Source organism: Diplotaxodon limnothrissa, linkage group LG8 (assembly GCF_057381915.1).
Source record: "Diplotaxodon limnothrissa isolate DT_005_m linkage group LG8, D_limnothrissa_male_GT1.1, whole genome shotgun sequence".
Taxonomy (NCBI): Eukaryota; Metazoa; Chordata; class Actinopteri; order Cichliformes; family Cichlidae; genus Diplotaxodon; species Diplotaxodon limnothrissa.
This window is the reverse complement of record NC_140603.1, coordinates 25190852-25208131: the sequence shown is the minus strand read 5'-3', so window position 1 is coordinate 25208131 and position 17280 is coordinate 25190852. Positions and strand designations below refer to the sequence as shown.

The 17280-nt window shown below is 39.8% G+C and overlaps 1 protein-coding gene across 1 annotated transcript; it reads right to left on the bottom strand.

The window, feature by feature from the left end:
- Window positions 1-3324: 3324 nt before the first annotated feature.
- Window positions 3325-10008, bottom strand: tekt3 (tektin 3). Its single transcript, XM_085360968.1, has 7 exons — window positions 9442-10008; window positions 8729-8812; window positions 8479-8549; window positions 8242-8385; window positions 6195-6417; window positions 5197-5351; window positions 3325-3579 (listed from the first exon to the last, which is right to left on the bottom strand). The coding sequence occupies exons 1-7, from the start codon at window positions 10006-10008 to the stop codon at window positions 3363-3365; spliced, it is 1461 nt and encodes a 486-aa protein (XP_085217094.1). The 3' UTR covers window positions 3325-3362.
- Between the last annotated feature and the right edge of the window lie 7272 nt (window positions 10009-17280).

The window sequence follows — 17280 nt, the reverse complement described above, 5'->3', positions numbered from 1 at the left end:
TTCTTGAGGAAGGATCCTGTGTTAGATCTTTGCTGGTCTTATTCCTAGTTCTATTAATAAGACTATAAATTTGTGGGCACCAAAAAAGGGTTTTTATAGATAGATTAAACTTTTCCGTTATCTGCTGTAAAGATACAAAGGTGTTGTTAATCTATGGGTCTTTAAATGATTCTAGCAGAGGTGTTGGACTATGAATTATGAGCATTTGGGTTGTCTTTAAAGCTGTTTGGAGAGCTAAACAACACCTAAACTGGTTCCAAATGGAACAATGGAACGGTCTGACTATAACATTTTTGACTGAGCCTATATTGAAAGACAAAGTTTACAGCCCCAAAATGGAGTTTCCAAATAACCTCTTGGGTAAACTCATTGTTTAGGCACAGATCCAAAAGCCGCAGGAAGAGCTGGTTCCCATGAATGTTTAGCTGTCAGTTCAAACTCGCTCTCCAGCAGTTTGAGATGAATGAAAATGAAGTGAGAAATTTGTTATTTCTAACAGCATAGCTGCATCAGCAAAAAACACATCCTCCTAACAACATTAGCTTTAAATTCTCCAATAGTTATGACTCTGAAATATCTATAGTTGACAGTTTTTTCAACTTAAAAACTACATTGTCTTTTTAGGCCCATTCCACTTTTGACAACAAAGGTAGCATGTATTTTCCCACTTATCATATATGATGATTTTGAATAGTTTTCCTTTGTTTTTTAATGCAAGGGGAACCTTGGCAACTTACCAAAGAGAGAGATGTGTTTTAAAATGTTCGGCTATGTGTCAAGGTGTACAACAAAGACCTGTTAGACTAGATAAAACAGAATGTTTATCATCACCGCACAGCAAGAAGGCTCTGGGTTCAGGTCCACCAGCCAGCTGAGGCCTTTCTGTGTGGCGTTTGCATGTTCTCTTCATGTCTATATAGGTTCTCTTTGGGTACTCTGGCTTCCTTTCACACTCCACAGATATGCATGTTAAGTTAATTGGTGACTCTAAATTGGCCGTGAAGGTGAATGGTTGTCTGTCTCTCTGTGTTAGCCTTGTGATAGACCGGTGACCTGAACGGGGTGGGATAGGCTCCAGCCCAAACATGACCCTGAATTAGATAAGCAGAAGAAAATGGATGGATGTTAGTAATAATGTTTATAAGGCACCTATGGCATGTTTATGACCTAATGTGGTATTAATTAGCTATTTTTTACTTTACATATAACATAATATCAAAAAATAGCTCCTAGTGGCGTCAACTACTTTTCTTCAGCGATGCTTTCTCAGTCCAGGTCTGTAATTACAGTGGAGTAAAACACGCTCAGTGACAGTCTCAAGTGTTCTATGATCAGCTCTTTAGCATGGTATGACGGTATGTAAGAAACATATAATAACATGGGGCATAGGGCATCTATAACAAGAACTGCTGTTAAAAATAAACTGCCAATATGTTTGGACTGCAGGAAGAATTCCAGAGTACATTCCCCAAATGTGGTATGTGGGGGTGGTAGATCAGGTCAAATGGAAAGACCTATTTGTGTCCCACACAGACAGGGATCCATAACCTCAAAGTCAGCATAAGAGTGAATGTACATTCCACTTTTTGCCACTATTATGTATTTCTGAAGAATAAAGCAAGAGTAGTAAGGACAGAATCCAGGAGAGGAGGAGGTGGTGCTCATTTTTTGCTATCTGTCAATATAAATTTAATGGCAAGGTGGTGAAACAGGGAGTCTTTTGATGTGCACTAGACAACAAGGTCCCTTTCTTTTGCACTACGGTGCCTTAGGAGATGGCCCACAGGCAGGCTTGCACACACCCATTAAACACACATACATGTATGAAACCACATCAGAGATCTTTTTGCTATTGAATTGCTCCTGAGCATTGTCCTGTTTGCACTAAAGGGAAACCAACTCATCGCCCTGAGATTGATTACACCCAATCAAAGTGCAAGTTACGCACACATACAGTAGGTGGCTGAGCTTTATAATCACTCCGCCCTCCCAGCCAGGAATCTTTATGGTGAAATTGCTCTCCACTTAAAAAACAGATGTTTTCGTGCTTTTTTCTTTAATGGTGTAGCCACTAAAAAGATTTTATAGACCCAGTTAGATCTGAGATAGACTTTTTAACTTTACGGCTTAGCCTTCACATTGATTCTGTTTCATCCCAGTATGCAAATCCAGTTAGCGTCTGGCTCCAGATTCCACTTACTTTGTCTGCAGGCACTCGTTTAAAATGAGACATATTTTGATTTCGAGACATATCTGCTTCATAGACAAGTGTAATACGATGATGAGGATGCAAAGACAGTTGGCGTGCTCAGGTGGTTTGGTGGTATGTTTTCTACAGTAGGTGACTACTATACAAACAATGGTTAAACTCTTACACTACTGGTAATTCAAGCGACATTTATATTCCTCAGTAGGGCCAAAGGTTATACAGGAAGTGGAGTAGCACAAAGGGTTGAGTCAGGGACTGTGATAGTAGTGTTTACAGTGCATGCATTTGTATCTTGTGTGTCCAAAGTTTGCTTAGGCTCAGAAAGCTATTCGCTATACCAACAAAATGAAATGAAACTGATACTCGATACAAATACAAATGGCAGCATCTTTGCACAGGAGCAGGCCGACACTGGCACAAGAGGGACAGCGAACACGGGTGACAGAAAGAGACTGATGAGACGTTATGAGGCTCAGGTCCTACAGGAGAGCTAACCAAACTACAGGTGTATGTTTACAGTCTCAGTGCCAGACTTACTTAAGTAAGTGTTTCGTACATGCCACGTCCAAGATAACAGTTAGGTCACTCACTGTGTTGTGCAAATAACTCTCTGCTTTTTGTTTGGGGTTTGTCGTCACGTGCTACTAATGCCCTTGTTTGTGCTTCACTGGCTCAAGGCATGTCGCTAAGGTAGTGTTTAATACCTTGCTCCAATTGGTAGTGTATAAGTACCTTTTTTTTCCTCAGGTGCTATCACAGTCACAAACAAAATCAGCATAATCTATTCATAGTTAAAACAGGGCTCCTTTAAGATGACCAGTTAATATACAACATAAAGAATCTCTATGTCAGTGTGAAACAGTAAATAGTTCTGTTAAAGGTTTTAATATATAGGTTGCAAGTGTGAACACAAGTTTCTGCCATTTAGTACATTAGTAGCATAACATGTGTAATTGTATTTAACTGTAGATATCAAGTTTTTGCCTTTGCATATGATTCTTTTGCTTATTTCTTTTTATAAACTGCTGCATATCTGCTTTTAAAGTCATCGTGTTTACATTTAGGTCATCCACACCTTCATTTAAACCACTCCAAACCTACAGAAACAATAACTCCATTGGTCTTCCAATGGTCCTCCTTTTAAGACTTGGTTTTAGGTGTAGCCCACCAGACGGGGCATGCTAGGAAAGCTCTTGCGCATACTCATGCACTTCTCCTGGTCCAGGAAAAGTGAATTGGCTTTGACAGATAGGTCATGTTCCAGGGATACTTTGGTCTTCACCAAAGTCTGCAGAGTGTTCTCGGCCTCCATCAGCCTCTCTTGAAGTTTCCGAATAGTGTCCTCGATCTCTCTCACCTCACTCACAAGTCTGAATAATTAGAGAGAGAAAGACTGCTTACTGTCAAATCTGCAGCATAGGGAAAGAAGTTAAGGAAACTTTCCAAAGTATGACATTGTGAGATTTGCAATTAAAGGTAATAATTTATATTATTGTTCAGTTAAACCACAGAGAGGCCAAACCCCTCTAAAATGTATCAAATGACAAAGTTAAAAAACATTTTTGGCAGTAATTCACTGGTATTACACTTTGTCACTCAATGAGGTTGATTAACTAAAAGTGACGTTAAAAATTAAGTTAAAAGTACAAATAGCAGCCGGGTAAAATCAGGGAAATCAGTGCATTCTTTGTCAATGATTTGATTCTTGATTGAGAAATAGTATATTTGCATAATTTTCTTCACTCCTTGAAGTAATTTGTAACATATAAAAGGCACACACTACATTGCAAAATAGCCTGAGATGCATTACCACATAATTACTAGTTATATCAACCACCAGAAAGCAGTTTTCCTTCTTAGGTGTGGTTCTGGCTCAGGAGGTAAGGCAGGTCACCTACGTCCATTGGAGTATGAATGTGTGTGAATCTTAGGTTACGTTCACACTGCAGGTCTTAATGCTCAATTCCGATTTTTTGATCAAATCCGATTTTTTTTGTCTGCTTGTTCAGACTACAAATAAAATGTGACAGCAAACGCGCTCTAGTGTGAACCCTCAAAGCGGCCCGCATGTGCAAAAGACGACGTCATACACAACGCGCTCTGTTTAGACCCAGAGCAAACAGTATTGTTTGACTGATGGCCCTTAATATAAAGACTTGTTTCGGACTTTACGTTTCCCAATTTTGCTTTAAGTTATAAAGTTATTTTGTTATTTACATATGGCCTAATAATTATCCTTATTGCTGTTTTAGAGAGGAGCGGTGCTTCAAAGGATAGTTGCAGATTTCTGTAAGAATCTGCAGATTATACAGTACAAATAAAATATTCACGTTTCTCCAACGTTGTCTTCCCAATAGTTTCACTGACATCTACACTGGATGGCCAGAAAGTGTTCACAATGTCTTCTCTGGCGCTGATAATTGGCGTCTGTCTTGTGTCAGTGACGTAAAAGACGGATTTAATGCGACATGACCATTCAAACAGCAGTCGCTTTCTAAAACATCAGATATGTATCGGATTCAGCACCACATACGAAAGTGACCCAGGTCGGATTTGAAAATATCGGATTTGTGCTGTTCAAACTGTCATACATAGGGTCAAAAAAGTCGGATTTGATGTGCTTTTGCCTGCAGTGTGAACGTAGCCTTAGACAGACAGTGCTTACATAGAAAAAAGTGCTTGTATAAATCGGAGTGAATGGGTGAATGCGGCAACGTGTATAAAGCGTTCTGAGTACTCAGAGTAGAAAAACGCCATATGGGAACCCGTCCATTTACCATTCCTGACTCCTAAAACCAGACAGCTTTTTGTCCTTCACCATGACCAGCTGGTGTCTGCTGATTGTAGCACAAATGTAGAAGGTTTGGTGATTTTCTTTCTCTATTCACCCTTAGTGCAAGTAACTGAAACTCAAAACCTTTTTGTCTGGAGGAACAATCTAATAACATCTGAAATCACATCTGATTTGGAAATGTGGAACAAACTACCTGTGGTGTGGATTGTCCCTGCAGAGCTCTATGTTGGGTCTGCGGATCCTCTCCTCCAGCCTCGTTTGGGCCACTTTTAATGGGGACTCTTTATCTCTGAGAGCCTTCTTTATTGACTCAATTAGCATCTCAGTCTGAAAGATCTCTTGTAGAGTCTGCATGAAAAGACAAAAGACAACAAATTGTGATGCAGCCGCTGAGAGTTCCAGTCATGTAAGCATAGCTGAGTTAGGCATGGAAATTAAGGGAAAGGCTGACCCGAAGCCAAAAGAGGGGAAAATGTGAGAATCTCAATAAAAAGGATCATGTACAAAGCTGCAGACTTTGAGTCAGCTGAACACAGGCACACACATGCACAGTGGCCTGCTCTGTCTAACCTCATCTGAAATAATTTCATTTCAGCCAATCGCTACTTCTTACAGCTAACAGTGAGTGAGGTTTATTGAAGACCGTGTGCTTCATATCACTCCTGTCAGTGTTCGAACTATCCAGCAGCTCTCGATGGCAACCTGAAATCAATGGGATAAAGTGCAGAATGTGACACAAGCAATGAACAAACTACTACAGCTCCTCTCCTTTGACAGGGATGTTTTGCAAATATAATCCATATAATCCACCATAGAGGGCAAATCTGCACAGCTGATGGAGATAGAGAGTTTTAGAAAGAAGCGGGGAAAAGGATTGTACAGACACATGATCTCTTCCTAATAAGTGGCAAATGTAGTTAAATACTCAATAAGAAAAAAGGAATGGATTTTTTTCTTTTTTTTTCCTAAAATAAAACCATGTGATTGCCTCTGAAACCACTTTTCTTAATAATCTATTTCACATTGTGAAATAATCAAGAACGAAGTCCAACATAAGAATAAAATTAGGAACAGGCTGTAATTCATTACACTACGATTAAAATACAGTGATAAAAAAAATGTCCCCGTTACATAACCTTATCAAGATATTATTGTCTTTTATGAAATAAACCATGCAGAAAAGGTGATGACCTTAGCCAGGTGTGTTTGCAAGCTGTTCTTGGCATCACCGGTTTCTGATATGCGGTTGGTGAAGGCTACGTTGACATTGTTGAACTGGTTCCACATTTCATTGGAAGTGGCGTTCAGCAGGATTTCTATCTCATCCCTGAGCTTGTGGGAGGCAGCTCGCTCACTTTGGGAATGCAGGATGTTGTCATCTGTAAACTTGGACCACGAGTCAGGCAGAGAGATTCTGACAGAGAAACAGTTAGATGCATTTACAGTATGTTCCAACACTCCCACTGGTTTTGAACATGATGCATTTGGAAAAGAGTTTTTCAGATATCACAAAACTTTTTAGCTATTTTAGCCAAATTTCATTGTTATTGTTCTTAAACTTTTGAGAGGCAGGGGCTTGTTAGCAAACGAAAACCTTCAAGGGCCCATCATAATAAACCAGATTATATAGTAAGTCTATTACAAAGAATTACTATGATTAGTAAACTTTCAGGTACCATTCTTAGTGAAAAACTTTTCAACCTAAATGCTTAAAATGCATGAAAACTGGTACAAAAATGAAGTGAGCTAGTATAAAGAACACAATATGATGGTTTGGGTTTTTTGTAGTATAACTGTACAGTTAGACATTAGATTTACCCTGAAGTCTTAGGTACATGCATTCATGTCCCTGTTAGGTTGCAATAGTTGTGGTTACTTAAATGTTTATTGGGAATGACAATTATGGAAAATTGTATAAAGTTTTTGTTTGTTTGTTTTAGCAATTGCTAGTATTCAAACGGGAGATGGTGAACATGGTAAAGCTGACACTTATAGTCATCATTTACACTCACTGGCCACTTTACTAGGTGCTGCTCAATTGCTGGTTACAAAAAACTAATCAGCCAATCACATGGTGGGAACTCAGTACATTTAGGAATGTAGACATTTTCAAGATGATCTGCTAAAGTTTAAACCGAGCATCAAAATGGAAAACAAAGGTGATTTAAGTGACTTTGAACATGGTGTGGTTGTTGGTGCCGGATGGGCTGATCTACTCGGATGTTTCCACACAACCAACTCTAGAAATTCCAGAGAATTACATGTGAAAGAGAAAATATCCAGCGAGCGGCAGTTTTGTAGATGAAAATGCCTTGTTAGTGTCAGTGGTCCACGAATAATGGCCAGACTGCATCAAGTTGATAGGAAGTTCATTCAAATAATAATGCATTATAACCACAGTGTGCAGAAGAGCATCTCTGAATACTTGACATGTGGAACCTTGAAGCAGATGGGCCACAGCAGCAAAAGACCACACTGGGTGCCATCCTGTTAGCTAATAACAGGAACCTGAGGCTACCATTCTCAGAGTCTCACTGAAAGTGGGCAATAGAAGACTGGAAAACTGGCTTCTCCTGCATGATGGTACGGTGAGAATTTGAAAATATGAAAGCATTTATCCTTTCTACCTTATATCAACAGTTTGATGGTGATGGTGTTTTGGTTTCTTGCCACACTTTGAGGCCCTTTAATACCAACTGAGTTAAACACCACCGCCTACCTGAGCATTGTTGCTGGCCGTGTCCACAGAGTGTCAGTCTATACTGCCAGCAGTATAACACATGTCACAAAACTCCGATCACCTCAGCCTAGTTTCTTGAACACAACAATGGCCTCCAGACTCACCAGATGTCAATCCAATATGATCTCAGTGTGTTGGAAGCACCACGTTGAATCAATAGCACTACAAATTAAGGTCGTTTGGAAGGCAAAAGCAAGGTGCACCATATAAAGTAACCAGTGAGTGTATATCGTAGCCCTGGTGTGCGTAAGTGCAGCTTCACTATGTTCCTGGCATTACTATTAACTTTTAATCGCCTGATAAAATATTTACATCTCACTTGCAACAAATCACCAATATACAGTAATGCTTCAAGACTGCTTAACATTTTTATATATTTATCTGGACACAACAATTTATCATTTCATGCAAGCGTAAACAAATTCTGGACAGCAATATCAAGTATTTCATCGAATATAATTGAATCATTCAGATATTCAAATATATAATTATACTCACGAAGGGTCTAGTCTGTCAATTCCTCTGTAATAGCCAATACCATCCGATGTGTTCCTTAAATGGTGACACCTTTGATCTATCCTCTGCGCTGTCAGTTTGTCACTCAGATCTCGTTCCAACTCATGTTGAGCTGCTCGGTTTGACCTAATGAATCACATAACGTAAAACAGAAATGAAAACTTTTATAAATTGAGCACATGTCAAACTGCACAGTCTTAGTCAGATTGTCAGACTTACGCTAGCTGAGCAATGGCTCTGTCCAGATGTCGCCTCATCCTTTCCTGACATGACTTTATAACTTCTACCTCCTTTTTTAGCACAGGTAGAAAGAATATAACAACTTTCTTATTTCTGCAGTAATATTGGTCTCATGAGTCCCAAATATATATATATATATATATATATATATATATATATATATATATATATATATATATATATATATATATATATATATAAATATAACCACACTGATCTTTCATTTTACCTTTATGAGGTCTTTCTCTACGTCATCGTGTACCAGGTCAATGGACATCCGCCGCTCTCTGTGGTACAGACACTCTTGAGACACCTGTTAGCAAAATTTTATTTTGACTAAAGCAAGATGCAATGGTAAATCCATAAAGAACATTTTCTTTATTTAACAGTGATTGTGACACTCCAAAAGATGGGGATATAATATGATTGTAAAGAAAAACACAATTTATATCAATATCAAGGTGTGCATATACTAAGTTCTGCAACATGTTTGGATCATACTCCAATTTCAGTCACCTGGAGAAGTCTCTAAGAAAGTCTCATGCTACATGATATTGGTCTAGAAAGGTGTCCCTGTCATCAGATATAAAGCCAGATCAAGTTAACTCTCTCAGGGGGACTATGGTCATTCGAACAGGGCACTAGGATGACCTATTTATGGGACTGACCCAGTGAAAGCACCGTCATTTTGAAGGGTTGCAAGGGATCATGCAAAAACTGTCTCTACAACCAAACAGACGACTGCTTTAAAACTGGCATAATATGGATGATTGATAATATGCGTGCACTCAGTCTTAGTATGACCAGTGTTATGTCATGTTTTCTCTCAAACAAATAAAAAATATCAAGCTAAATGTTCAAATAATATCACTCAAAATTAGTGTGCATCCGTGAAAAAAAAATTCAAAGTAGCTCATTGAAACATATTCCTTCCAGCCTCACCTGAAGGGGCCCTTCAGTCTCTGCCAAGGCTCTCTCTAGCCTCCTTTTGACCTCATTAAGAGCTGCTATCTCTGTCACCATGTTGTCGATCTCATGGCTCAGCTCAGACTTCCAAAAGACAATGTCATTGAGCCTTTCTCCTATGTTCTTGCTGGTATTCTCCTGGGTTCGTCTGGTAAGTTGCTCTTTATCCTGCATCAGCCTGATGGTGTCTCTTCTTAGTCTCTCTGCGCTTTTCCGGGAAGACTCGGATTCCCTGTAGTTGTTGTGGTTGGACTTGTACCAGTCATCTGGAGTGTAGCGGGTGGTCAGCGCACTCCTGTTGGATGGGTACCACACCGTCTTGGCACGAACCAAATCTAAATTCTCTCGTTGTATGGAAGGGGATGGGATAGTGCTGTTGCTCTTGTAATAGCTGTTTGTCCTCCACAGACTGGCATTGGGATTCATGACCAGGGCTGCCTGGGGGTTTCGATAGCTGGATGCCATAGTGGAGATGGCAGGGAGAAAGTGGCTGCTTTTTGGCCGAGCGTATGTTGCTGTCAGAGTGGATCCAATCAACTCCATTTTTCGAAGCCTGCAAGGGTTCAAAGTGGTACTACTGGTCCTGAGTCAAAGTAAAGAAAAAAGTTCTCAAACTGATTTGAATATTTTACATATTCATATTAGCTACCTGGATCAGACATTTAAAGCAGTTTACAAACTCTGTAGGTTGGTTAAGTATACAAAGAAAACGTGTTTAGATGGCTCATTAGAGTAAGAAGGTGGAAAATAAAATCAGAACTAAGGTGAAGCATCAAAGTAGACAAAGAACTGCCTTACCAAGATGAACGCTTGTCAGTTGCTCGACAGTGTCTTGTGACCAGCTGCCTCTCAGCTCTGTTTACCTGAGAATGAGCTCAAGAACGCACTAAAGGTAAACTGGCATGCATAATAGAAAAGTTAGCAAGTCATTCATTCAGCCAACCAATGGTGTTGCATAGTCCTGGACAGCAGCAGCTGGCCTTGTTCAAGATTTCTGTTGACACAGAAGCAGTTGCCATGGGTTACTGCAACACTGTGCCAAGGATTTTCAGATTAATAGTGACCAGGTGCTTTTCTTTGGACTAGTAAATGCACCAGTGTTACAAAATGTGTCCACAGGACAGATGTAACTTTGGTGTTTGTAATGTTTCTTCTTATTAGATTTCTTTATAAAATCCTACTGACCTCCTGTGACTTTACAAAGTTCCAGTCCACTTTTCAACCAATACAGGCACAGCTTATCAGGAACACAGTTAAAGTGGAAAAGTAAAATGCAGTGAAAACAACACAGCAAATAGATGCCTATATTATAAACCCTCAGCACCATGAACTGTGATTTTTTTTTTAATTCACTGATAACTTACAGCTCTCCACATTCTGCCTGTTCTCTTCTTTCTTCATTAAACAAGATAAACATTCAAAATACACCCCAATCAGTTTTTAAAGAATTTATTTACGGATGATCGATTACTTTCTGTAGCTTAATCAAGCCATTTGTCATTAAAATCCTCGATAGAAGGGAAGCAATCGGAGCTTTGTTTTTAAAGCAGTCAACTTCAGTTGGTCTCCATGCATGCACACATTAGCTCACCGTCACCCTGAGAACCAAGCTGTCTGTATTGATTGCAGTTACTTGTTTAATGATTCATGCCGCAGGAAGAGTCCACACAAACCCCTGTAGCACAGAATAATAATCTGTGTTGTGTTACCTACCATTGGAAATGAGTATCGTTTACATTAATTTGTTCTGAGGGGGTAGGGCTGGACAGATGATAGCCTGGTTTCCACAGGGACAAGGAAAGGTGTAACCAGGATTTATTTAGCTCTGTCTTAACAATAGAAGTGTGATCTGAACAAAATCTTTGAATGAGATTATTTTGGGGTCTTTCCAACCACCATGTTATTTAATCTACTGCTAATTATTTAATGTTGTAATAATTTTAAAACTTTACTTGGCAGAGTTTATGGCGGGTAAAGAGAGCTTTCTCATCCTCCCTGGCTGTATGATAATACTTAACCAGCAACTTTCAGTGAGATCAGCTTTCCATCTTACTGACACTTACACACTCATAATGTAGGACTCAAGCACAGAATGTTTTCTAACTCCATGTTTGTAGAGAATAACATCTATATTGCTGTCCCTTTATGTATGAATGCTGTGTTAAATACTGTTGTAGCATTTAGTTAGCTTATCCTCATTACATGAAAGAAGTTAGTACCCTTACAATCTGGAAGTAAATTAGTGTAACTCCCCAAGTAGGGTCCAGTCTGAATTTGATCTATGTACTCAGGTATTTAAGGTGTACTGTACTGACAAGCTTAATTAATATTTGTTTTTTGGGAACAAATTTTTTTTGACATGTTTTTCTTTAAGTAAAAAAACAAACAAATCCATCAAACCCCACTTTAGAGATCACATAATGAAATCTCAAACTCATTAATGAAGAATTTGTGATTGGCTTGCAGGTTTATATGTCCTGCCCTGGAACCTCCTCCAAGACCTGCCCACTTTATAACTGGAAAGGTCTTGGTGGCCACCACGTGCAGTTTTGCAGCCCGTGCTCAGCTACTATTGTCATAAACATACAGGTTTAGATTTAGAATGGAATGGCGCACCATTGCTCCACCCCTGCAGCCTGCGGCATCACTTAACATGGCTAGGTTGAAGAAGGCCATCCCACACGCTTCTACTGCCCTGACCTCATCCACTATAAATACACCCCAGAAAAGCACGAAAAGCGCGCCTGCGTTTGAAATTCCTCCCCTGGATAGAACTGCAAGTGTCCCCTGGAAAAGCGATTCCTAGTGAAGCTCCCCACTGGCCTCTGAACATGAAGGCAATGTAAGAGGGGCCTATATATACTCCTGCCATGTGGCCCATGAGAGCATGTTGTTAATTACTGCACAGTAGAAATGTCTGAGGGAGCAAGTGTGCTGTCTACTCCGCTTAGAGTACAGTGATACAGAACTGAAGGCTGTAATCTTCAGCAGTATAAAACCATTAATAAAACAGAGCTTCTAAATTGAGTCATAGTATGAAGTTTTAAGAAATAGTTTCCTTTTCTTATGTGGTATATAGTAGTAGCCATTTAGCAGTCAAGCTATATTGCTGTGGGGAAAAAATGACAAGCAGGAAAATTATAGTGTCATAATTTTTTTTAATTTATGTTCTGTGGTTTGGCAGAGGTGTCCAAGCCTTGAATTTTTCTCATTTTGGCTGCAATGAAAGTGGCAGTGAATTGTCAAATTGGACTGGACAGGTAGAAAAATACACTGAACCTGCAGTCAGCGTTCACTGCTTCACACATGTAGACATGTACTTTGATATTATTTCTTTTGCAACATTAATACTGGAAGACATACAATGCTCCGGTGCTCCGAATTCAGAGATCGGTTTTAATAAGCTGTGCAGATACCAGTGTCCTCCTTCAAACACCCGACAACCAAAATAGCTGGAGATACAAAATAAGAACTTGATCCTTCTGCTTGAGTGTGGACAACCACAACCAACTGCACATCTGAGACATTTTGTAACTATGTCCTGCAAAGTTAGGATGCTGTAGCATTGTTATAATCTGTTCACAACCAGAGCGGATAATTGCGGCACTTTTTTAACTTTTCACAGAGAAATATCAAACAAACAAATTTGGTGATAGTTCTCTTATTTTCTTACTATATGTAGCAACACACCCCTTTCACCACACACAATCCCTTAAGGTTGTGTCCTTTCCTTTCCACCACTGACCTTCTCTTGATTGGGTAAGAATAGACGACGTGAGGAGGTCAGGTGTGTTTTCTAAACATTCCGAATTAGTAAAAAAAAACAAAAACAAAAAAAAAACAGGTTCTCTGTTCCCTCCCTAAGCCCCTAGTGCTTTCACTTCTTCAAACCCCACCTATTTTGATGTCAACCTGGCAATTGTCCAAGCCTCTGGTTGTACCACAGCTTCCTCTATTGGCAAGATTGATATGAGGTGCTTTCCTGTGCTTTGCTTACACTCCTGACTGCTGGGTCAAACAGATAAACTAGACTTGTAGCTGTCTTTATGCCCGACTATGCAGGCCATTATACTGGCATCAGTTTCCTCTCATGAATTCTAGATGGATCCTTCTACGAGGAGGGCGGCCACACCTGGAGAACAATACAGAAGATGTAATGAACCATTAAATCTAATGACAATATTAGAGATCCCCCACTGTGGTAATGGAGCATCCAGGTGGGAAAATCACAGGAGCCTCCTGAGCTTATCACAGATTGTCAGTAGTCACCCAAGGAAGTGTTTCTGTGTGTTCTAATGATTTCTTCTAATAGCCATAATACACATTCATCCTTGTACTTCTATATTGTGAGTCCTCCAGTTTGTCTTCTTTGGTAACAGTGGTATCATGCTGTTGAGTGAAGTTGATTATTTAGGCTCTTATAACCTGAGGGGTCAAAGCAGTTCCTTGTAGTGGTGGGTCAAAAATGCAACAAAATTTTAAATCTATAGATGAAATCCAGCCTCTGATTGCAATTTAATTTAGTTTCTATGCTATTCTTTCATCTCAGCACGCCAAGATAATCATTACTGTGACTATTCTATACAAATATAACCCAAATAAATGTAAAAAATCATGGTTGCAATCTGAAAACCTGAAAATACACCCTTTCTCCAATATCTTCAGTGATATTAACAAAATTTCTAGGCCTTCTTAAAACAGAGTTCAAGTTGGCTTTTAGTAGATTTGATAGTCCCTTTTTTATGTGATGCTGCCAAGTGGTCAGTATTATTTGGTCAGTATTATTTAGATGTATGTTAGATGTAAGTGTATTAAGTTTAGTTTTTTTAATTCCACTTATCGTGTTTTGAAGTTTTTGCATGTTTCATGTTGTTTTTATCTTGTCAAAGTACAAAGATGGTGATATAATTTTGCAGTGTGTGTGTCTGTTTGTGTAAGGCAAGGCAAGGCAAGGCAAATTTATTTGTATAGCACAAATCAACAACAAGGTGATTCAAAGTGCTTTACAGAGACAGTATTATGTACTTATAAAATATGAATGTGATCTTATTACAGTATTATAGAAGGTTGTTACTGAAGCTTGTGAATTGTTTTTTTTATATATTCTTTACACTAAATAACGGTGCTCTATATTATATTGACAGGGTGTCATTTATGCCTTATGTGTATACTATTGTACATTTTGTACTATATCTGTGAAGCTTATTCAGTACGCTAAATGTTGCATAGCAATGCAAACCTATTAAGATGCTTCTTTGCCATGTGCATGTTTGTGTGGAGTTGCATGGCAACTTTCTACTGTATCTGCAGTCTGATGTCTGAAACTGTCTGAAGCAAAGAGCATTCTATGTCCTCGCCATAAAGCAGGCAGATGGATATTGTATTAGATACTCAGACAGAGGAAGCAGAGATGCACAGACATCCAGGCAACAGATATTTTTGTGTCCTGGGGCCCGTTCTTCGTACGTCGCTTACTACATCCAAGATCAAATGACACATCCAAGACCAAATCATCGCGCTAACCGTGAGCTCGCTAATCCGGTTCTCCGAACACACCTGCTGTTGACGATTAGTACAGCTGGATGAAGTAATGTGAGATCACTGGGTGTCGTAAAAGGGGCTACGCATCGATAGTAGAAACATTGATCGGCAACCCTCTGATTGGTCGGCGAAAATGGCGAAGGAGCGCGCTCGGCTCGGTATTTTTCGGCAGCAGAGCAAGAACCCTTGAGTGAGGGATTTCAGGAGTTTCAGAGTTTAATCAGAACGCAAGGGAACACTGCAAAGGCTGCAAAAGCAAGGAGAGAGGGCTGGCAGAAAGTTGCTGACAAATTAAACTCGTAAGTGATTTAATAATAACAGTAATAATGGAGTGGATTGATATAGCGCTTTTCAAGGCACCCAAAGCCAATGGCGTGTCCAGCGGGGTGACCTGGGGGGGCACAGGCCACCCCCCAAACCAGACTGGCCACCCCAGGTGCCACCCCAAAGGCAAAACAATAAAATTCAATCAAATATCAAATGTCCGATTATGTTTTCACGGTGACGCTCAGATATCCGAGTGTAAGTGAATGCAGCATCGCTTCTGCGCTATGCGCATCACGTTAGCAAAGGTAGGAGAGCCAAGCGCGAAAGACGGCACCGCAGGAAACAATTTTTCGGTGAAAGAAAATGAGGACAGAATAAATGTCCCGGTAAGTAATATCAAGTTTGTTGAGTTTAGTAAACTTCGGTGAAATTAGAATACCAAGGAAAAAAATAACACTTAAAGAATTATTGCAGCTGTGGAATATTTCAGACAGTTTGCTACTGAGGGCAGCTAACATAAGAGTTATGAGTTATAAGATATAATCTAAGTCGTAACATTGCTGTATGGAGCTGCAGATTTGGTTGCAGGTTAACATAGCTGGACTGGCCATCGGGCATATCCCCAGTGACTTATTTTTTATTTTTTTTGTAATGGCATGAACAATGAGAGGTGGTGGATTGGCCAGATGCAGGTCGATGTGTAGAAATAACTCCGTTGTTTGGTGGTGGCTATGACGGGGCTTCCACAGAGGCAACAGGTGGATGAGGGAAGGGGAGGCAGGAGGAGAGACCCGAAGCAGCCGCCAGTCCGAGTGTCAGGTGAACTGAACTTCAGGTAAGAAGTTATGACCTGCAGTCTATCTGGGTCAGATATAAACCAAGTTTAGGTGGAGTTTATTTTCATGTTGCTGACTTTTTACTGTCAGTTGCAATAACTCATACTGCGTTCTAGCCAGCTTGACGGAGTTTTTATACAGCTGGGTGGGTGCTATGATGTTACTGATAGTGAACTTTATTTTATTCATAAGGTTAGTAGAGTTGCCAACGGCTCCTTAAAAAAATGGAATGGTCCCTCATTCAGAGAAAATATTACGCGTTTCGTATTGAGCTGAGAAGAGACGCAGTTTGTCCCGAACTTTAGCTAGAATGGAAAAAGACACAAAGATGGATTTATTCTGTCTTTATGCTGCACAGCTGCCTCTTCTCCTCTCATTCTCTCCCCCTGCCTCTCCTGTTGCTACTTCAATCATGAAACTGATCAATGATCAGCTGATCGTCTCTCTTGTTTGTTTATCGCCCACTTTGCGCCAGAAAGAGGAAACCAGCAGATATTGCGCTAAACAACAGCAGCACGTTTAAGCTTGATCAGCTGTTGTTAGAATGTATTTAATATTAATTTCTAGTATCAGCTGATGTTTGCTGGAGCCACAGCTGTAAAGCTGCTGGTCATGATGTCTGTTTAGATATGTGGTGAGAGGGAAACATGAAGATGAAACCAGGAGATGTCCTTACTGAATCATCAGAGCTGAACAGGTGATGGAGAAACAGGTTTACCTTTTAGGTGACATGAATGAGTTGAAGTTATCAACTGTTTCTGAGAGATAAATAACACCAGGATCCTTTTTTTTTTTTCTTTTTTTTTTTCTTTTTTCTTTTTTTTTTCCTCACAGGATCCTTCAGAGTGACTGAATAGTGGCATTGTAAAGCGCTTTGGGCCAAAGCGCTTTACAATGCCACTATTCAGTCACTCTCACATTCACACACTGGTGGAGGCAGCTACGGTTGTAGCCACAGCTGCCCTGGGGCAGACTGACAGAAGCCAGGCTGCCATATCGCGCCATCGGCCCCTCTGGCCAACACCAGTAGGCGGTAGGGTAGATTTATTATATTACACAATATTATCCAATATTATATTACATTATGTTATATTATATCCCCTTACACATTAGAGCCACAACAGGACCCACTAGAACATGGGAACAAGTAAAAGTGAAATATAAGAATATT